Raw genomic sequence first — 23477 nt, forward strand, 5'->3', positions numbered from 1 at the left:
ACTTACTGGCCTGTAATTTTCAGCTTTATGTCCATCACCTTTTCCTTAGCGGGATTTCAACATTTTGCAAGATTTCTACACTGATTTTTTTAAATACCATTTCTTCCGTGAAATACCAAGTCATGATGCTAGATCCATTTAGCACCAGATAATTATGTTATATCTCCACTCCTACTACCTAAAGTTGCTCTGCTTCTTGAAAGAGATCCATCAATAGCGTTGTCTTAGGGTATTTTTGTCGACTCTGTATTTAGCTTCCCCTGCAAAAATATCTGTCTTCCTCTTTTTCACTGCTGCAACTGCATACCACTTGCTCGATAGCATAACATTTTTCCACTCTGTGCTAATGTTCTTTCCAACTATAGGATTTGATTTATAATAATTTCATAATTAAAAATCATTTTGTGATAAGCATTTCGGTAAAGTGAATGTTTACCCCAATAGGTGTCCTATATCTTAAATAGCCAATGACTCGCTGGCCAATACGTATTACGTCGGTTGTGAAGAGGTACCGTATGTTTATAGCGGAACATCATCTTTTTTTTTTTTTTAAGAACGTGCTTTTACTTTTTCGTTAGTGATTTCTTTCCTGGTGAGGCAGTCCCAGTTAAGGCCGGTCTCCACTGATTAACATTTAACAACAACATGTTAAATGTTAACTGGTGACACCATCAGCATGTTAAATGTTAAATGTCAAATACTGTTTCATTTAACATTGTGTCCACACTTAATAAACATGTTAAACTTGACATCCTTTGTTTATATACAGGTAGTTCATCATATCAATTTATGGTAATACATTTAGGTGGTGTCTAGTATTTTTAAATAAGGACAATGGACTCAGATGAAGAGGAATTGGCCTTTGTTCTTGCCACTGTTGCTTCTTGTTATGATTTAGAAATGCAGTCTTATTAGGCACATTTCTTCCCCTCACTCTGCTCATTGCTTCAAGAGCAAACCACTTTGAAGTATAAAATTCGTCCGCTCCCGATTACCCAATTTTCTGAACTTTCTGCAATTCTCGACTGTACTGGGAGCGGAGGGACGCTAGTTTTTTTTTCGATTTACTCGCGGGAACAATTATAGATATTTTCGAGTTCCTGGAAACTGTCGGCTTTCTTCGCTTTATATCTGTTTTCCTCTGATGAGACATCCCACAAATAAGGCCTTTCTAAAAGGCATATCATTAATTAAGTCCAGAGTAATCTCCTCGCTCTACTCCATTTCTGACTATACCGGTACATTTTAGTATAATGCAGAGAGAACGACACACGTGTGCGTACTGTATTTGTAGCTTATAACAAAGAGAATCAGTGTTGCAGATTGTTGTAATTATAAACCTATTTCATGAGGAGCACGACGTTTGCGTCGTTTAGGCTATGTGTTGGCATAGAATCAGCATGGAAGTTGCCGAAGCTGTGCCAACATCGCACGAACAACGAATTGACTTGACATGTTTTCCACTTGGAGCGGAAAACACGCCAACATGTTAAAAGTGTTAACTCAACATTCTGAGTTAACATGCAAAGTCAATTGGAAGACACAATCACAATATGCATGTCAACTGTAACATGTTAAATTTAACATGTTGGTGTTAACAGTGCAGACTGGCCTTTAAGTTCTATACAGTTATAGTATGTGACCAAATACACTATGTTATGCTCTGGAGGAGTCATAAGTCGTAGCAAATTTCCTTATGGATTATTGAAAAATTAAAATGAATTTAATTGTGCGTTGATTATTTACAATATTTTAGTAAAAATTGTTTAGGCCATATGGCTGTATTAAAATTATTAATTGCCACATTCCTTTCTCCCTTGCGTTTGCTTGCGTTTGGCAGGCGAAGGACATTACAGTGGTCCATGACCTCATTACTCATTCCCTTTGCATCATCTCTTATTCCCTTTGCACCATCCTTATTCTCTTTGGCATCATCTGCTTGGCGTCTGTTGGAGCGTGTTGGAGCTCTGGATGTGGCATGGCGATGTCACTATTCGCTTGGGGCATATCCATGGATGTTTAAAACTTGTTTTCGGTAGGTTATGTTTATTTGTTGTTCGACAGTTTTATTAAAAATTTCATTGAATTTGTAATATTATACGTGTGTGTGATCAGCAACGTTAAACTGACGTGGTATTGGTTGGTTAATGTGCCTTTTTCAGGAAGCACGTGGCCGAAGCTTGAGAAGTACAGTATGGAAGGAGAGCATGAAAGACAGAGTCTAAAAGAAGAAAATCCCCCTAATTTTACTAAGACCGCTTTTAACTACCAGGCAAGAGAACTTACGGATGAAGAGCGCTTACTGTTAGAGAAACAAAATTCTCGGTTGGTAACTGGTTATCAAGCAGCCAAGTTGGAGCGTGATGCCAAGAAGTATTGGGATCTGTTTTACAAGAGAAACGATACTCGTTTTTTTAAAGATCGTCATTGGACGACGAGAGAATTCGAAGAACTTCTTGGAGCCACTACATGCAGTAGTACCAGAGTCTTGCTAGAAGTTGGTTGTGGTGTCGGGAATTTCCTATTTCCATTAATAGAAGAAGGCCTAGATCTGTTTGTGTATGCTTGTGATATTTCTGCTGAAGCCATTCGGCTGTTGAAAGAAAATCCGTTGTACAGTGATAATATAAAAGCCTTTCAGGCTGATATAACGAGCGATCAGCTGCTAAGCGAAATTCCGGAAGAATCTGTGAATATTGTTACTTTGATATTTGTATTGTCCGCCATTCATCCGGACAAATTCTCAAGTAGTTTAAGAACAATTTTTCGTGTTTCTCAGCCAGGAGGCATAGTACTCTTTCGTGATTATGGACTTTATGACATGGCTCAGCTTCGGTTTAAGGCCGGTAACAAAATATCTGAAAACTGTTACATGAGGCAGGATGGTACCAGGTAAGTGATCTCAGAAATTTGGTTATGCCACACACTAGTTTTAGTAAAATTTTTATGCTTATTGTTGTCTTAAATAGTTCAAGCATGAGTAGTGGAACCTTTTAGTAAATATTATTAGAACATGAAAAGATATAATCGCACACTACTCTCTTTATTTGGGTGCTGTGGTTGTATCAGGTCTTTTGTTATGTGTTTGTAACATGTAGACTGTCTAGTTTTAATAGATTCTCAAAATGAGTACATGCAAGATTTAACAAGACATTGGCCCTATTGTACGGTATAACTTTACATCCCACAGCCCAAAGTTTATAACATTATAATGAAGAGAAAATAATGCAAATCTTATTTGGAATTTTTTTTGGAGAAGAGATATGTTCATTGCAATGTCTAAGAAGCCACCATCACGCTCCCAGAAGTACATTTACTTTTATAACCTAATAAAGAGTAGCAGCCGCCATCGTCCATGGCTAAAGTAGCTTCTTGCATTCTCATTGGTCAACGTGAACGGTATGTGACGTCATTGCCATCAATGCTGATAAATACATTGCGTTACCAAACCCGGCTGAATAAAAGCACAAACAAAAAAACACCATGTAAAATAACAATGCTGCTTGTAACCGTCCAGACCAATGGTCTTGTCCACAGCAAGAATCCTAACCTTCCAGACCAATCGTGTTTCCTCACGAAACTAGGGGCCTACGGCCGCTTCGCGGCTTCTAACCGTCCAGGCCAGTGGTCTTATCCAGATCCTATCCTAACCGTCTGCAGGGCAAGAACCAGTCCAGACCAATCGTGTAACACTAATCACCACCACCAGCTATCGAAGCAACTCGTTAGTTCCTAAGTACAGAGGTTGGCGGAACTGAGCACCGGTTTTGTGACTGTTTAAACAAACTACAGTCGCTCCGTGTGCGGCTAAATGTAGCGAATACTGGGCTGTGAGAAGTAAAGCAATGATTACTTGTACTATTGGTCCAGGGCTAGCTGTAATATAATTATGAGAACTTGTGGTACAGGACTTCTTTTTTCTTTTTTGTGTTTGTAATGTGAATTTTCAAGAAAATTAATGGGATGTACCATATATAAGTGTGTGTTATTTGCAGTATCTTTCTGAAATCTGCATCACTAAGGACTTCTTCACACACAGCTACTCAAAAGGAACTGTAGTAGCCTGGATACCAGTAGACAAGGTAATGCCGCTTGTGTATTTCAACGACATCACCCTTACGGCGCTATTGGAGACGAGACTGGTTGACCAACTTGAGGATCCGCAGCCCGGCATGTTGGTTATCTCGATACTTCAGTTTCTTGAGTGGTGCGACTCGGAATGAGATGCATCTGAAATTTGTAAGGGGAGTCGAAAAACATTTTTTGCTGGCCTCTTTATTTTTGTCTCATTATTTGGTATAGATTAATCTGAGAAACGCATTTTTGTTCATAAGCCAGTCGTTAGTTCAGTGTTGAAATATTTTAGTGAAGTGCACGATGAAATGTATTCTCAATAACTTCAATACCAACAAACATCATTTACTTTAAAATGACCATGGCATAAGTACAGTTTCTGCTCTACTTTTTCAGCGCAGACTTCTAAGCATCGTTTGTTTCTTTCTGGCAGGCTCCCCGCAGTCAGCATGATTTTGTGGTGCACAAGGCTGCCAACTCTTGAACTTAGCTAGTGGTTTATTGATAAGCGTAAGTTGCCAGGTTAATTTATTATGCAAACTAGTGGCAAAACAATTAGCCTGGATTGTTAAGTGTGGCTAGTGACAAAAATATTGATCTGGATTGGCTAGGTCTGGTTAATGACAAAACCATTTGACTGGAATCTGGATCTGGTGGTGTAAGCCTCCAGGCTAGGGCCGCAGGGTGACTTTTAGATCTGTAGCATTGCATAGGCCGGTTGGAATAGCAGTGCATTCCATGTTGGGCAGTGACAAAAGGCTGAATATTAATTTATCATTTGGGCAAGTGACAGAGCCATTGGTCTGGATTGGTTATGTTCGCTAGTGACAAAACGGTTGGTGAGGTCCAGCTATTAAGAAAACCATTGGACTGTGATGAAGCAAAAGGGGTCTGGGGGGCGTAAACGGGTCCGGTACACAATCCAGCTATCTCCAATTCTGGTCTCAGAAATTTTTTAACCTAAAGGGCGAATTCTACCATGTCCAAAAAAGAAACTTAGATGCAAAAATTAAGAGTTTTTGCAATTTGTACGTAATTATTAAATGCCAATATGTGCCCAGCGCTATGACTCTCTTGCCAGGGTAGCCATGTTGATGACATCATAGTTCATCCCTTCAACCTCTGGAAGGTCAGCCATGATGAAACTATGACGTCACGAGGCAACATCTGACATTTAAATGTACATACAAACACAAACCATGCATCCCATGGGTTACAGCAGAAAATGAGCACAGCAAATCACAGAATGCATACCTATGATATAAAGGTACCTGGTAAAACTGTACATTCCGCATCCGAACGTTTATAACAGTATAAGGAGGGGAACACATTGCAAGTAGCCTGCTTAAACACAATGTGCCGGGCTGAGTGGCTCAGACGGTTAAGGCGCTGGCCTTCTAACCCCAACTTGGCAGGTTCGATCCTGGCTCAGTCCGGTGGTATTTGAAGGTGCTCAAATACGACAGCCCCGTGTCGGTAGATTTACTGGCACGTAAAAGAACTCCTGCGGGACTAAATTCCGGCACCTCGGCGTCTCCGAAGACCTTAAAAAGTAGTTAGTGGGACGTAAAACAAATAACATTATTATTATTATTATTATTAAACACAATGTAAACAGCCGGCATACCTATGATATACATTTACCAATAATGCAAACTTAACCTTCCGCAGACCACCGGGTATAACATACGGACGTGAAACGAATGTACATTGTATGTGGAATTCCTTGTAGAGCAGGAATATAGGCCTAGGGCCGCCCCGCCGCTTCGAAACAGTATAAGGAAGGAAACACAATGCAATTAGCCTGCATAAACACTATGCAAACAGCCGGCATACGTATAATATACATTTACTATCAATACAAACTTTACCTTCCGCAGCCCACCGGGTATAACATTATACTGACGTGAAACGAATGTACATTGTATGTGGAATTCCTTTTAGAGGAGAGATGTGCGCCTAGGGCCGCTCTGCGGCTTCGGCCCCACTACAGTACATGGCACATGCACACAGTACCAATAGGAAGTAGTGTGTTCTAACGGTACTCACCGATTAATACAGACGGTCCTTTTGGTATCCATCGCACGCACGGTCGGCCATCATCTACGAAGCCAGCTAGCATACGTTAATATAACAGCACTCCCGAGGTTCGTTCCATTGCATGTTTCTACACAATAAGACACCTATAACGCACATAAACCGCCACGGAATGTACGAATCAGTCGTTCCAGAGTTAAGTATACAATATCGCACAATGTTTATGTACGAGCCATTAAGGAAATAAATATCCGAAACGTGCAATGACAGTACGGGCACAGGTTCCACGACCACGTGGTAATGGCGACGAGCTCCAGCGAATCACCGCCCCTCCACCTTCGATCTACATATCATCAGAGACGTACCAATCTCAGGAACCTAACCACTTGGCGATAGAGGACATGCTGTCACGACATATGGAACGGTGGCCTGTTTCAACAGCATTGACGCAGGATGCACGACATTCACATAATATAATAAGCAGCGTACTCGCCTTCTACTCCTAACTTACCTGTTGATTGGCGAAGAACGGACATCATATGATTGTTTCCCGAATAGTTTTAGGCCCACATCTCACCTCTACAAGGACTTCCAAGTAAGATTTGCCTTATTTCCACTTCCTTATAATGTTATACGCGTTTGTGCTGGGAATGTATAGTTTTACTTAAAGTAAATGTATATAATAGGTATGCATTCCCGAGTAGTTGTACCTAAACTATTCACACGTTGTATACGCCATGATTATGCATTTTCTTCCATGTTCCTTCATGTGCCATGGATATGTACATATTTCGATGAACCCACACACATCGGGACAGCTAGTGTTACGCCCCCTTCGTTACGCACGGAAGGGTTGGCAGCCCTGTCTGACGTCACAGCTCCCGTTGCCATTACTATGTGTACCACATGAGTTATCTGTAGAGGAACAGGGGGTGTGACGTCATGTGACGTCACTAAAAATTCGGACTTAGTTTTCGGACATTAATTCCCTGTCTCTCTCACACCCCGTGACATCAGGTATAACTTCATCACCCCTCCGTCACCAAGTAAACATGGTCGCCATGTGCTCTTCCAGTCCTATATAGTGTCCTTTTCAGTGTTCTATATGGCAGGTAATAATACAAAAACCTAGTATTTTTGCACCTCTACTCCTTCCTTGTACCCTAATGAACATATTTAATAGCGTATGACGGCGCCTACGAGTGAACTGGAAATAGTCGGCTTGTGTACCGTAACCGCGCAAACTCAGTTCGTACTCCATTCCGGGATTTGGCAGGGGAATAATAGCTCACTTCGTAGGGTGCTTGGCGGTATTCCTGTTCAGGACAAACTTCCCCACTGACACAAGGGTAAATAAATTTTTCAGCCTTTTTCTCTTTGGGAGCTGATGATAGTGACAAAAATAAACCGTTGGATGATACAAGTGAATCGGAGATCAGTGAAGTGTTCCCGTTGTAGGTGGGGAGTAATTTATTTCCTCATCCTCTTAATCATTTATTTTTTCTCTTTTTAGTGTCAGGTGGTGTTAGTAAGAGCGTACAGTGTCTTAAGTTTTTGTGAATTTGGTTTTGCCCGTAATTAATTTCCTTTTTTGAGTACAGTATTACGTTTTATGAGAGCTGTGTGACATGGTATCCCTCCCACCTGTGGGTAGGGACGGTAGAATAACACCCACGGTATCCCCTGCCTGTCGTAAGAGGCGACTAAAAGGGAGCCCACGGGCTCTGAACTTTGGAGAGTGGATTGGCGACCATGGGGCCCTTAGCCGAGTCCTGGCATTGCTTCCAGTCTCCTCACTTTCATCTATCCTATCCGACCTCTCTTGGTCAACTCTCGTTCTTTTCCGACCCCGACGGTATTACGTAAGGGGGTCTAGAGTGTCTCATTTTAATGCCCTTCGTGGCCCTTGTCTTCCTTTGGCCGATACCTTCATTTTTCAGAGTGTCGGACCCCTTCCATTTTTTCTCTCTGATTAGTGTTGTAAACAGGATGGTTGCCCAGTTGTACTTCCTCTTAAAACAGTAATCACCACCACCAGCAGCTGTGTGACACAATTGTGTTGTGTCAGATGTTCTTGCACTGGCAGAGCTCTGGCAACAGGTTTGTAACATGGTTTGTGAGTTGTCAATTTAGAAGAAAAACTGTGCAGAACACAGGCCTTCTTCATAAAGTAACTGTATGGATTGAAAAATCTCACGCTAATGGGAAAGGCTATTAACTCCATATGAAAAGCTGACCCATAACATCTTGTTTCTTAGCAATTAGAAGAAGCTCTAAACATTGTCTTTCTGCTGCGATTTCTTGCTAGGTGCTAAGTTATTAGTAGTAGTAGTAGTAGTAGTAATAAGTAGCGAAATATGCAAAGTGCTTTTCTAATATAATACTCTGGTACATTATTTATCCTTGCTGTGTAACTCTAAATTGCCTTCAGTTTACTTAAATTCATTATTTGTTGATGTAAGTCTGTTCTGTTTTACTTATTGAAGTAGTGTCAGCAGTGTCCAGTTTTTGTGTTAATGAGTGACTATGCTTGGTAGATTAGTTGTTAGAAAGCCTTATTTATTCAAAGCTTGTTTAGTAATTTCGTCCATTTTAATTGTTGATAATCATCAAAATGAGCATGCTTTCTGAAGTCCCTGGTTGCCCTTTTAGTTGCCGCTTGCTATGGGCAGGTTTATACCATGGATGTGTTCTACCACCCCCATCCATGGCAGGTTAAGATATGTTTAAGAAGGGTGGTGCAAGTTCTCGTAAGTGGTTCATGGCTAAAGAAAAGCTCCACATTATTGAAGAAGCGGAGTAAATTTTTAATCGTGCTGCGTGAAGAAGGTACGGCGTAGGTAAGTATTAAGGTATTTAATGGGGGGGGAAAATACATTTTCGTATACGAATGATAACCACTGGGTTTTGTGGGCAAAAACTGAAGTTTTCTAGGTTCGCTAACAGTACCTACCAAGAATTTCCTTCATTACCTGGTTACTATAAAACTTTTAGTCCTTTATAACAAATATTTGGAACTTCAGTTAATTAAATTTCCAGATTAAACAAAATATTTCAGTACCTTCAGGGTCTTCCTCGACATCCTCAGCTGTGCTCGAGTCATCCGGCTGGAGGCATGGCATATAGTATGGTAATTCTGCGGTATGTACGGCAGAAGAGACATAAAGTCCGTGTATTTAGCTTTATTAATTCTTCTTCCTACAGGATATAGACTTTCCAGTTCTGAAGGAATTAATATTCTGTTCAGTGCTTCCAGTGGTGCTTGTGTTTTCTCTCTCTGAGGCTTCCCAGGTATTGTACATAGTACTGTACATGCACTTCCTCCCATGGACAAAGTTCAGAATAGCTGGTTTTGTTCTATAATATACTGGGTTTATTACAGTCTATCCTGAGAATGGCAATCTTCCAGAGTAGCATTTTAACACCTGATGTGGCACTGTGGAAGTTTTTGAAGTCACTTTTCATTTCATTTCTTCACTCTTGAATATTCCACAAGACGAAACCAATCTTCTGGTGTGAATACATAGTCCGGTTTCCAGATCATCTTTTCAATGACACCAAATCACAGTCTGAAGGCAAAAAGGTGTCTCCTGGAACAAGACAGTAATGTTCTATGCAGTCAAACTTTCCATTCATTACAAGAGCATAATAAATCATATATAGGATGTTATTTTTGTTCTGTGCAGAACAGGAATTGGAAAAGAATGTTAACTTCTGCTTTCCCAAAATATTTTCAGGTACACTTAACACTTTCAGTAGACACGATGCGATCTCTGAAGCACCTCCTGAAGCAATGTTTTCGGGCTACACATGAAGGCAATTTTCTGGTTGCATATATGAATAAACTGTATATAGGATAATATCTTTTGTTTATTTCCACCTATTCAATACATTACAAGAAGTTGGCATTTACTTTAAAACATTATTCAGATGAGACATGTTTCGCCTCTCACTGTGAGGCATCTTCAGTCATTATCAAAAACCTTATTATTTTACCAGGCACCTGGTTAAAGATATTCAAAAATGTGTTTGATGATTATAAGAGAGGTAAGATTTACGTTAGTTATAAACATGTTCATGAAGTAACTAAAAATCTAATATATTGATAAAAACATAAGTACTTTGTTGAATAGGACTTGTTTGATTGTACTATATAGAAAAAGGTGGTGGTTTGAAGCCGTAGTCATTAATAGATGTCTAATACATAGTGGAAGGCATAAAATATCAGTTCTATGAGAATATATATTACATTCAAATGATACTAAAAACTAGTGGATTCAAAGGTAGTACATATAAAATGTTCAATGAAATAACTATAGATCTAATAAAATGATAAACACATATGTAGTTCTTTGTTAATTAGGCCGTCGTAAGATTGTACGGCTTAAAGCCGTAGTCATTAATAGATGTCTAATACATAGTGGAAGGCATATGAAATCAGTTCAATGAGAATATATAATACAAACAATTGGTACATAAAAACTGGTAGATTCATAAGAGGTACATTTAAAAATGAAGGCTTCATGTGACTATAAAAGACAGTTGATGGCTTAAAGCCGTAGTCAAAGTTTGAAATGTAGGTCAAATAACTGCTAAATATATGGTAAAAAGATATAAGTCAAAATATACAGCTTAGTATAAAAAATATGAAGGAAAAACATTCCAATTGCTTGACAAAAGTTACTTGACGTTGGCATGCGTTTGTCCGTGATATTTATTGGTCAACATTTCGTAGGTTATTTTAGATTTATTCGGCAAGATTGCGTTGACAAGAAGTTCACCAGATGTTTATAGTTGGCCTAATTTGTAAAAAGAAAGTTGCAGAGATGATGATGGGTGGAAATTCTCAACGTTGGTATGGTTTTCTGACGTGAAGGTTGGAGAGCTGTTGTGTTCTTCTTCGATGACAATATATTTATAAAACGTTGATTGTAAATAATTTATACTATTGAAGAGTATTATGGAAGTTTGATGAAGCTGTTGAATTATTGTTGTTATAGAATGGTTCTGAAATGAAGAAAAAACTGTAGTTAATTTTGACGAGAATGAAAGAAAACATGGGAAGGTTTTGTTTAAGTGTTGTTAGTGAGAAAATGTTGGTGCTTACCTATGGCGTTGTAGGCCCATTTAACAAGCTGTGTGAGGCGCTATTAGGATACTAATGGTCACTAACGGTTTTTACTCCTTGTGTTGTACGTATGTCGTCTGGCTAGAGGGGGTGGGTAGGAGGGGGCGGAGTTGTAGGCTTGTGATTCGTGAACGGGAGGGAGTTGTGAATGGTAGGGGAAGCGGAGGGGCGTGTATCTTTTATTGGTTTCAGAATGGCGCGTGGAGGGGAATTACGTAAGATGGGAGGGGGAGGGGGGTATGATGTATTTGTTGACGTAGGGGTGTTTGTTGATGCTGTTTTGAAAATATTAAAAAACTTTTTGTCCTGAAGGTTTACATTATTGAATAAAGTTACTATTTGGTCATATAAAGGGCTTCTATTGTCTATTGGATCATTTAAATTCTTATTAGCATTGAATTTTTGGTCCAAAAATATGTATAAATTTTCGAATTTGGTCATCAGTCTACCTTTTTTTATTGTTTTTAAAATTTGAAGGTCCTGTTCAATTGTGGTAAAGTTGTGCCCCGTTTCTTTCATGTGATTGCTCATTGCTGAGTGTTTATTATGTTTCTGAGCATTGAAATGTTCTGTGTACCCAGTTATGAAGCTTCTTCCTGTTTGTCCGATGTATGAGCTGAGGCACTCATTACATTTTAATCTATAGATACCGGAGCCTGAGTATTTATTATTTTCTGAATTTATTGTATTATGGTTGAAGAACATTTTTTGGTTTGAATTTTGAGTTTTGAAAGCTATTTTGATCTCTTGATTTTTTAAGGTGTTGGTTACTTGGTGTAATAATTCAGCACCTTGCTGCTTTGCACGAACAACTTTATTCGTTTTATCGCTAATGTACTCTAATCCTTAGTTTCAACAGACTTTAGCACTTTTCCTTTTCCACTTATCATTTATAACTCATTTTTTTAGGTTTTTCACAGCTACTCACTATTACTTCTCCTTCACCGTCTGTCATTTTGTACACAACTCGCACGTGTTTGTGAATATGCGCAGTGATTGGCTAGCTCGCATAGCCGACAGACGGCGCACACATTGAATGCTTCTAGCTGCTTGGTATAGCTCTCTCTCTTGCAGCATAAACGTGAGATGAGTAATTCACAGAAAATATGTTCTTTCAAAAAGAAAGGAAGGAGCCTGTGAAAGTCTTGGATATTTTGCGCACCAAAAGATGAATGTAAGCCCTACACAAGGGTACCAATAACTCAATTTTGACAATCTCGGCATAGCCCACTCTCTCACTCAGTGCCTCAATTGGTAATGGCATTGCTGTAAGTCACTTGAGCCTGAACCCTGTACATGCGGTAGTGTTACAGTTCTCTGCTACTCACATCAGACAAGGAACCTGTTTTTCGTAAAAAAATAGAAAATAGGAAAGCACAGGGAAAAAATGCAGAAAATATACAGGGAAATCCCTTGTCACGTCAAAATTAAGCTTTGTCTTAGACTGGACCCAAAAGGAATGATGAGGGAGACTGATGTGAAGAATAATACACCACTGAAAGTTAATCTGTGTACTGTAATTAAAATGTTCTTAACTTCGTAATGATCTTTTTAAAATGCCCAGTGTTTTAAAACCTATCCATATAATTTATATAATGTAGAGGTGGTAATTATTATGGATTGCCCATGATTATTGTGCATTTGGCCTTGCTATTAAGGAAACATTATTACAGAAAAGTAAAATTATCACAGAAAAATTTTGTATAGGAAGGAATGTGTCAATGGTGCTTCTTTCTATGCACAATATTTGACCAATACACGTATTCGAAGGCCACTTCCATTTGGTACAGGACTTGGGATCTAATTCCTGATTTTCTAACCCATATGCTTCTGTTTAGAAACTGTCATGTTCACTCATGCCAGTTTCAAGAATGAGGTCGCTGATGAACACAGGCGTTAGTTTGAAAAGTGATTGGATGATGGCTTGCTGTGATAAATGTAGTTCATTTTTGTTGGTTGTATTGTTTCTGGGATTACTGGTATCCCACTTCACTGTTTGGCATTTCACAATAATGTATAGTTTTTGGTTTTGTTTTGCTATTGGCTTTACGTCACACCTACACAGATAGGCGACGATGGGATAGGAAAGGCCTAGGAGTTGGAAGGAAGTGGCTGTGTCCTTAAGGTACAGCCCCCAGCATTTGCCTGGTGTGAAAATGGAAAACCACGGAAAACAATCTTCAGGGCTGCTGACAGTGGGATTTGAACCCACTGTCTCCCAGATGCAAGCTCACAGCCGCGCGCCTCTAACCGCACGGCCAACTCACCCGGTTGTAGTTGGTTTGACTTATGATATATTTCAATTTCTTTTGAACATACATGCCGTTGTAAATCTTCTTCTTCTTTAGCGTTTGTCCCGCCTGGTGGCAGGGTCCGCTCTGTGGATTCGTTGTCTCCATTTAATTTGGTCACGGGCCATGCCAGGATGTAGTCTTACAGCCTTCAGGTCGTTGTGCAATGTATCGATCCATCGCTGTCTTGGTCGTCCCTTGGGCCTCTTTCCAGCGACTTCCAATGTATATGCTGACTTTGCCAGTGTATTGTTTTCTGCATGCAACACATGTCCAAACCAGCGTAGACAGTTTTCCTGCATTTTCTTCTGGCTCGGTGCAACGCCATAGCGTTTCTTAATATTGTCGTTTGAAATATGATCCAGTCTAGTGATGCCAGCTGACCACCTAAGCATCTTTGCCTCCATGATGCTTAGTTGACGTTCTACCTCCTTCGTAGCAGGCCAACACTCAGTGCCGTAGAGAGCGACGGGACGGATAACAGTCCGGTAGATCTTAGATTTCAGGTGGTCCTTCATCCGACGGTCGCAGCTGACGCCCGTTGTCATTCACCACTTCAGCCAGGCTGCGTGTATCCTTGTGTTGTCCTCATCAGTAAGTCTGCCATCGTCAGAGAGCGTGGAGCCTAGATATTTAAGTTTCTCTACTCGTGGCAGATCTTCACCATCCACGTGGATAGTTCCAACTTCTCGAGGATCTAATGTCATGTACTCTGTCTTCTTTTTGTTGAGGCGCAGGCCATATTGCGCTAGTCTGTTGTTCCATTTTTCTGTTTGGTGCTGGAGATCAGACTGATTCTCAGCAGCCAACATGACATCAGCATAGAGAAGTGTCCATGGTATTGGCTTGTGTAGATCTGATGTAACAGTGTCCATCACAAGAATGAACAGCAGTGGTATAAGGCAGAGCCTTGATGTACTCCTACAGTGATGCGGAAATCATCTATGCTCCTGCGGCAGCTTGAACATAACTCCTTGGTTGTATGTAGAGCATCTGTACCCACTTAACAAGGTGCTCTGGAATGCTACGTTCTCGTAGCGCTAACCAGATTAGGTCATGTGGCACCCGATCAAAGGCCTTCTCAAGATCCAGAAAAGTGAGATGAAGAGGCTTATGTCTTTCATGGTGTTTCTCAACTGACAGCCGTGCAGCGTGGATCGCATCTGTTGTGCCACAATTTTTCACGAATCCAGCTTGGTTCGTTGTAAGTTTGGCTATCTGGCGAATCCTTTTGTCGAGAATACGTTCGAAGATCTTCATCGCGTGGTTCAGAAGTCTGATCGGGCGGTAATTAGAACAATTGGCAGGACTTCCCTTCTTTTTGAAGATTGGTACGGTAATGCTCCATCGCCAATCTGATGGTATTTGACCTTCTTTGATGATATGATTGAAAAGCTGTGTTAGCCATATTGCCGCATCCCATCGTTCAGACCACCAGAACTCTGCTGGAAGATCATCGGGGCTGGTGGCTTTCCCTGGTTTCATCTCCTTCAGAACAGCCTGAACTTCCGTGATGTCAATTTCCTTCACTGGGCCTTCAATAGTGGAGGTGGTTGGGATTGGTGGGTGGGGAAATTCTTTGGTTGAAAGTTTCTCAAAATAGCTCCGCCAGCGTTCTTGCGCTTTCTTCTAGTCGACCAGAAGGTCACCTTTTTCGTCATTGAGGCCGTAAAAACTATGGATGTCTTCCGTTTTGCAGTGCCTCCATTTGAGTAGCCGGTAAATGTGCCGCTCGCCTTCGCGCGTCAAATTTTGCATTTAGTTCTGCGTATCGGTTTGCTTTTGTTACAGCAATGACCTTCTTCGCCTCACTACAGGCTGTTTTGTAGGCATACCAACGAGATGGTGTTTTATCTGAAAGATACTCGTGGTACAGCTGATTCTTCTTCCGCACTGCATCTTTAACATCGTCATTCCAAAGCCACATGTCTTTGTCAATCCTACGTCGTCCTGGTTTAGTTGTTCCAAGAATAGAGCGTGCAGCTTCATGAACGGCGTCTTTCAGTTTAGTCCAGCTCTCTTCAACCGTGGTGATTGGTGGCACTGTAATTTTTGTAACAATGTCGGCCTCCTCCTCCTTGTAGCGCCACCATTTGATTCTTTTGGGCCCATTTCTGGGTAAGTATTCGATTGTTGGCGACTTCATCCGTATCTTACAGATGACAGGTCGGTGTTGCATCGCGACGGTTTCGCAAGGAACAACTTTTATATCTAGAACATCTTTGAAATTCCGTCTCACAAGGAATTAGTCAATCTGAGTTGCATTGGAGCCACTGTAGTACGTGATTAGATGAGTATCATGCTTTTTGAACCAGGTGTTCGCGATAATCAGATCATGAGTTTCTGCATAATCAAGAATTCGTTGGTCGACGCTGTTCTTCTCTCCATATCCATGTCCCCCATGGGCAGTGTGGTCTTCTTTCCTCTGTCCAACGTGTCCATTCAGATCACTGTCAACTATAAGGTAGTCTTCTGGTGGCACTTCAGCAGTCTTCTCATCGAGCAGTTCCCAGAAGGCATCTTTTGTTTCCGTGTCTAGGCCGGTTTGTGGAGTGTAGGCACTGAAAAAATGGACCTTCCTTCTATCCACTATATATATGATTTTCATCAATCGATCAACGTAGCGTTGCACTTCAGAGACAGAACCATCAAATTTTGTGAATATAACAATGCCAACACTGTTAGTTGTTCTTCGGGTTCCGTTGTATATGAGTTTGTATCCACACCCAATGTCGCGTGACTTTTCTCCACTACATCTTATCTCCTGCACCGCGCAGATGTCTATATGCCTTCTTTCAAGTGCTGTGGCCAGTTCACTGCTACGGCCAGACATAGTCCCGAAGTTCAGTGATGTTATAGAGTGTAGGGGCTCGCTTGCTTAGCCGTCGCCGCCCATGCGACGGTAACCCTTGCATACTTTTCATGCTGGCTGGGGCCTGCCAACACGCGTCGCTTTTAGCGGGGAGGCGCCCTAGCCATGGTTCCGATTCCATGAGACAACATTTCCATAAAGATGTGACAGTATGTTTTTACGGCCGGCTTGTCACGGAGCCTGTCGCCAAGCATTTTAGAGCTGCTGCCAGCAGGTAGTTAGGCCGCTCCTGACCTGGATAACAGATGCCTTTTGTAGCCGCTCCTCTGGAGAACAAACGCTACGTTCCTCTCTGCATTAACTCCCAGAAAGATAGTGCCTCATCTGCCAACTACACCGCACCGATGGTCTCCATCTCCGCCGAAGTTGCCATTAAGGAATTTGACACACTTCCATCACTGATGAAAGTTATTTCTAGTGTGGCCCGAAGACCACAAAAATACAACCAGGATTGTGAGTCCTGGAGGCAGCTATTCCGCTCTCTCCGCCGTTGGGAATCTGAAACTCCTCTTCCGTCTTCGAGACCGTTGGCCAGGTTTCACCTAGTAACCCTAGGCAGGGGCCCTTACAGGATACTACCATCCAGAGCCAGATGGACCCAGGTTTTTTAACGAGGTGTTACTCCTCCCCCTCCTACTTCCCCATCACTTGAGAGATGGGGCCCCGGACTTGGGACAGGCAATGGTGCCGTTGTAAATGTTTATGCAAAATATGTTTCTAGATTATCATTCCAGCATAAAAAACACTTGAGCGTCACTCTTAAGTACCATGTCCCACTAAATTTAATTGATGGAATCTGGAATATCCCAGGGAAAAGACAAGGAAATTAGATTTAGGTTACTAGCGGGCACCCTGTCAGAGCGTGCAAGGATCTCCCTTACTGTCTTCCACTCTACTTCAGGCAGCTTTAAGCAGTTAATGTCTTCTATCTTAAAGGATTTCGATTTAGGTACTTATGTTCAGGTCATTCTGTTTTGCAAGCAGTTTTTTTTCTTCTTTCTTTCAAGAAAGATAGGAGTTGCTATTTTACATATAGTCTTGCATAACTGCTCATTATGGCTACTGTCAGGTGAGGTACACATTAGTAAAGGAGATTTCATCTATACAGGTCGGTACAGCTGGGAGTTACTTCTTTTCACTAGAAGAAGTCCAAAAGCTCTTTACTGATGCTGGTTTTGAACTGATTTGCAACTTGTGCATTCATCACAGAACTGTCAACAAAAAGGAAGGAATAGATTCGTGCAGAAGAGCATCAATCTGCCATTGTTTCTTATTGCCCAATGGTAACCTGCAGCTTTCTTGGCTGATGGCCCTATACTGGAGTTCTACCCTGCATGCCAACAAAACATGACTAGGGAGATAAATCCTTGAACGATGTTTTGGAGAGAATGTCTTAGATGAAGTTTCACAATTTATCTTACCATTTTCTTAAATGGTAGTTCTGTACCTTCTCTCTCCTTCCACATTCCTCTTCTGTAATTTCTAATCAAGTTGTTTCTTTTTTTTTTTTCTTTTCACATTTTCTTTTTTCAGGTAGTTTCTAAATTCAAATGTTACAAGTTATTTTAAGAGTCTTACTGAAACTACCATCCTGTATTTTGACCTAATGTTTTCTTAATCTTGTTCTAGGAGTTACTTCTTTTCACTAGAGGAAGTACAAAAGCTCTTTACTGATGCTGGTTTCGAACTGATTTGCAACTCTTACATTCATCGCAGAACTGTCAACAAAAAGGAAGGAATAGATGTCCCGAGGATATTTATACAAGCAAAATTTCGCAAACCAGTTGGATAATCCCGTAGATATATTGGTAATTGTGACTGCTAATAATATATCCAATTTGGAGCTGATTGGTGTACAAATTTTATGTGAATTTTGAATTTTTTGGTTTGTTTTTGTAACATGCACCTATATTTAAATATTAGGTTTTTTCATTCAAGTCTATTTTGATCTTTATAATTTTCCCCTTATCCAGCTCCAGCCAGGTTAGGGTATTTGTTATTTCTCCACCTTCTCTCTCCTTCCATCATTCTTTTGTAATTCTCTCCCATTCCTGTTTCCTTTATGCTGGTCTTTGTCAGGTCTATCCATCTTGCCCTGGGTCTCCTTCTTGCTCTCTAGCCTCCATCATCTGTTTTGTCATCCTTTTGTCCTTGATTTTTACATGTCCAAACAGTCTTAGAGCCTGTACACTGACAGCCAGATAAAAGTGCGGTTTAAATTTATGTAGCAGTTTGCACATTTATCTGGAAGTTTGGTTGAAAACTCGTACTAAGACTTCTGTTTGTGCAATCTGGGAGAATATTCTCGAGTTCAGCTATGCTGAAGTTGGACAGGCAGTTAACGCTCTTATCTGGGACTGCTCCTATTGGGGATGCTACTGTAAGAATCAAGATAGCTACACATCAAGATGAATCTACATCTGCATGATGCTGTACGAAAAATAATGATTATATTATAATGATGTTATAATGTAATCTATGTATATATTTATAAAATATATCGTGGTTCCTGTCCAGCTATCACAGAATTTTTAAAGATTTCCCAAGCTAGCAAGTTGTTGCTTCTGACTGAGTTGCATGCAAGCAATTCAACAGCAAGCTTCCTACGTAGCCGTAGTCATTAAGGCAACATTGTTTGGTGCTGCCACGCAGTTATTTATGGGTTTGAGTCCCATGCATTGCTGTTACACAGTACAGCTGGGCACCATTTACTAAAATGTAAACATAAGAATTTGTTCTTTTTTGGAAAGGAATTTACTTCTTTATGTTTCAATAAATGACCGATCATTTCAAGAATATAGTCAGACTCTGTTGGGATAATACGAAATCACTCGCGATATTACGTCGAAGTGAGGTTATGAAAATTAATCCTGTCTTTGTACGTTCTATTATTGGATTCTTCATCACTGTCCTCACTTGATGCTAACAAAAGCTCATGTCGTGACGTGTTTATATCACTAAACCAAATTCTACGCCGAGAAACTAATGTACATACTTGTTAATTAACATATGAAAAGGGAATCATCTCTTTGCAAGATTTATGAAAACTTTTCACTTCATTTCTTTGCACTTTGCATTTCTGTACCAATGGAGGAACATAACAGGCTTGAAAAGTGAAAAGATTTCTAACTTTTCACTTTTCACCTTGCAAGCTAAATCTGAAAAGTGATGGTGGAACAAAATCTGAACTGAAAAGTGCAAAGTGAAAAGTTGCAAAGTTCGTTTGTGGAATAGGCCCCAGGACGAAGTGTAAACTGGGTAGTAGATAAAGCCACAAAGTTTTTAGGAATTTCGAGGTCTTCAATCTTTGAAATAAGGAAGGAAGCCAGCGAAGGGCCACTCCAGAGTCCCAGCAAGAAGCAGGAAAGGAAAAAGTTAATTCGCAGTAATTCTGGACTCGTTAAATAGACGATTTTGTCAGAAGTGGAATACGGCGCACTGTTCATGAATTCTATTTTAGAGATGAACCGCCAACTCTGAACACAATCCTCACTTCCGTAAACAGCAACCCCGAACTACCTGATTTTAAGAAATCATACGAATAGGTCATTCAGCATTCTGTATTTTATGTTGCGGAAGAATATTTAAGTTATCGTATTTTGTGATAAACATGAAGCCCTTGCATCTGTTGTCACGAGTAAATTTATCTGAAATGAGCTGAAGAATACATCACCAAGATAGAGATATCTCGCCGTCAGCTTCCTGTGTTGTAACCACACAGTATTTGCCTTAATAATGAATTGTTTCTGGGGGCTAATAGACTCAGCACTGCGCTCCCTTAAAGCAACAACAATCATGAAACTTTCTCGGATATAAGAAACAAGACAATCATTTCAGCTTCTGGACATGCATGTTGTTGTTATTATTATTATTATTATTATTTAGTTCGCATCCCTGCATGTTCAAACTCTTACTCTATTTCGAATGATACAATCAGTGGGCTATTATCCTTAGAAACGTTATGGCAAAACGAAATTTCATGACTAATTTCATTAATGACTGGAGATAATCGGGCATTTATATTATTATTATTATTATTATTATTATTATTAGTCTTGCAACAGCTTTACCAAGCGATGTATAATTTTATGTCATCACTGTATTTCACAAGCAGTGTCCGAGCTGCGGTGAGTGAGCGAGTATGACAACAGTGGAAGGCAGGAGGCCCATAAGGCCTGTAGTCTTTTCTTAACTCTGGATGCTCTATACAGCGCATGCACACAAACAATTTAGTCTAGCTTCACTAACCTTCTACTGATTAAGGTGAAATTTACTGGCGACCTTTGGTATGAGTCCTAATAATATTTCCTGGTGTGGTAGGCTGTGTAGCAATGACCTCCGTGAAATTTTGAGGGGGTCAGTTGACCAGTAGTCTTTTCAACATTTTTTTTTTTTTTTTTACCTGTTCCGTCAATATAAACAAAGCAAACAATTTTTGCAATACACAACTAGTTACATCAGGCCACTTCAAGCCCTTAGGGGATATTTTGTGTAATGAAGTAGTTCGCTGGATACAAGTTTGTCTGCTCGGCAACAAGTTCAAAGAAATCATCACATAAAGTAAGCCTTACTACTTCGTCAATGTTTTGAGGCTCATCAAGTCTTACCGTTATGCCAGGAACTCCTGGGAAATCCTTTAAAGTCGGCAAACTATTATTTTCTACCCATTCATCAGAAGAAATAGACATATCTCTTCCATTTACACTCACATCATCACTTACAGCCTCGTTCTCGACCACCACTACTTCACGTTGTTTTGGAGGGCACACATCATTATTGTCAACCGAGACACTTTTGTCAGAATAGCTATCAACATCAAATTCGCGATTGTCAACTTCAGTGGGGCCATCTGAATACTTATCCGCATATAATTCATTAAAAATCTCATCTGCATCTTCGCTCGTATTCAGTCTGGAAAGTGCCATCTTACCCACCGCATGGCTCCTTGAATGATGTAAATACGAGGTTGGAAAACTAAGCAACTGAATCATAAAATAGAACAACGAAGGCAAAGCTATACTGAAATTCAACTCGAGCTTAGGAAAAGTATCCTTCCGCAAGTGAGCACGTCCCCTATTTCCCCTTTCCGGTGCCGTTCTCCATCTCCGCCACAACCAGTTTATCATTAACGCCGTGCATCTACCTGACAAGTACTTCATTCTCAAAAAGTGAAGCATCAAACAAAATTACTTCCTTTCACATAGCTGTACTTCGACTACGTACCATACCTATTTATTCCTTTATTGACAATGTAAAACCTACTGACCTTACTGACGAATACCGAGGCAAGAGATACAAGGTTTATTTTTATTTCATAATGCAATTTGTGTGAGGCACAACGGGACTTACAACATAATTACCGGTATACGATTCCGCTCTCGTGCAACGACTGTCAGGGGCAGTTTCTCACAGTTCAAAAAGCTGAAAAACCGACCAGTGAGCGGGATTGCAAAATACAATGTTTCCAGGAATGTTGTAAATGTTATAATAATATCGAATCCGCCAAGGATCCTATTCCCATACCGTGTTTATTCCCTTCCTATTTTATTTATGGCGAGTGCTGAGCTGACACATCGACCTTTCGCTGGAGACTTGGAATTTCCATCGAGTTTAAATTTTACGCGAGTGGTGTAAACACTGTACACAGAAACGCTGGTCAGCTGCGCGGTCTTTTTCCCGTCTTCCACAGTCAACAGCGGATTCTAATCTCGTAGGCTACTGTAAACGTTTAAAACAATGAGGTTTAGATTTCCTACTTAACTTTTCTCCACTTTTGTTAGCTTTAAAGTATTTCACAGGGGGACTCGAGCGTCACAGCTTCACACACGTCTTGCTCACAGCTGGCAGCCATTATGAATGCTGAACAAGTGAACATGCTGTTGCAGCCAGTACTCCCAACAGTTGTCTTGGATCCATCTTCAACGTCGTACATATTATGCGAACTTATCAACAATGGAATGAACTCGAACAAAGCTTACTAAGTACACCGTGCAATACGATATGAATAGCATATTAAATAATTATTATTTTGCTACATACACCACTGAGAACAATAACTATTCATAGTCATCTACGTAGGAAATATAAGAGTTGGTAACGAACCCGAATAACATACAACGTGATATACCTTCCATATTTATACAGGGCAAAAATTTTTAATTCGTCAAGTTAGTTACCAGAATATCTAACCAAACTGAAGAAAGCTCCTGACTTCAGGAACAAGTAACAAACCTAGGGAACTATTTGGCGCTGCGGAAGCCTTTTCACTGACCAAAAGTCTAACATCAAAGGGACCGCTAAGGTTTTGAGTTGACTCTCAGTATAGCATGGAATAAACAAAAGCTTCAACATCAAGATTCTAGTAACCTTGTCAGCCAGATAGTTTCAGAGGTTTCGACAGAACAATGGACTGCAAAGAGTGTTAACGCATCGGATCAGCGCAGGCTCATGTGCTAAATTAGTCTGGCACTGAATACCAGATTTCAACATAGAAAGGCTACTGTTTCCCACTTATATTTTGTAACTCATGGAACTTCACCGTAGATGCTTCAGTAAACTGGTGTGTCAAATACATAAAAAGGTACTTCCTCCCCAATTTGAACTAACAAACGCAGGGTGCCTAAATTATGCAACAAAGGGAATTACGCAAATAGATATTTAGTCAAAATTAGAACTGTCTAATCTGACGGATGTGCATTTCGAAACCTCCGCGACGTTGAAAATGTGAATTTCGAAGTTCTAAGTTTTCTTTAATCTTGTAAATTGTTAATCCAATGGTATGTTTTCCCCTTCTACATTCAAATTTTAGACCCTGCAATAATGTAGGCTTAATACAGTTGAACCTCGATAATTCAAAATCGGTTAATTCAAAGTGCTGCCTAATTCGAAGCAGCTCTCGTTCACAGAAACGTGAGGTACGGTTTTGCATGTTATTTGAATTGTTTAATTCAAAATACAGATAATTCATCATTCGAATAATAATGTCGGTCCCATTACTGAAATTCAGACTTTTAATTCAAACTGCCTTTATATTAAAAATGTAGTTTTTTTTTTTCCAGAGTAATTTAAATTCAAA

The 23477-nt window shown here is 40.2% G+C and overlaps 1 protein-coding gene across 17 annotated transcripts in view; it reads left to right on the forward strand.

Moving 5' to 3' along the window:
- Positions 1-1920: 1920 nt before the first annotated feature.
- Positions 1921-23477, forward strand: part of LOC136858565 (tRNA N(3)-methylcytidine methyltransferase METTL6) — a 97868-nt gene continuing 76311 nt past the window's right edge. For 16 of the 17 annotated variants that reach the window (XM_068225606.1, XM_068225609.1, XM_068225612.1 and 13 more), the window contains exons 1-3: positions 1921-2035; positions 2163-2892; positions 18032-18210. In XM_068225606.1, coding sequence (XP_068081707.1) covers positions 1972-2035; positions 2163-2892; positions 18032-18194 — 957 coding nt within the window. In that variant the 5' untranslated portion in view covers positions 1921-1971 and the 3' untranslated portion in view covers positions 18195-18210. Of the gene's footprint in view, positions 2036-2162; positions 2893-3995; positions 4105-18031; positions 18211-23477 lie in introns of those variants that run through there. The other variant, XM_068225622.1, reaches the window with a different exon arrangement.

Source organism: Anabrus simplex, chromosome 1 (assembly GCF_040414725.1).
Source record: "Anabrus simplex isolate iqAnaSimp1 chromosome 1, ASM4041472v1, whole genome shotgun sequence".
Classification (NCBI taxonomy): domain Eukaryota; kingdom Metazoa; phylum Arthropoda; class Insecta; order Orthoptera; family Tettigoniidae; genus Anabrus; species Anabrus simplex.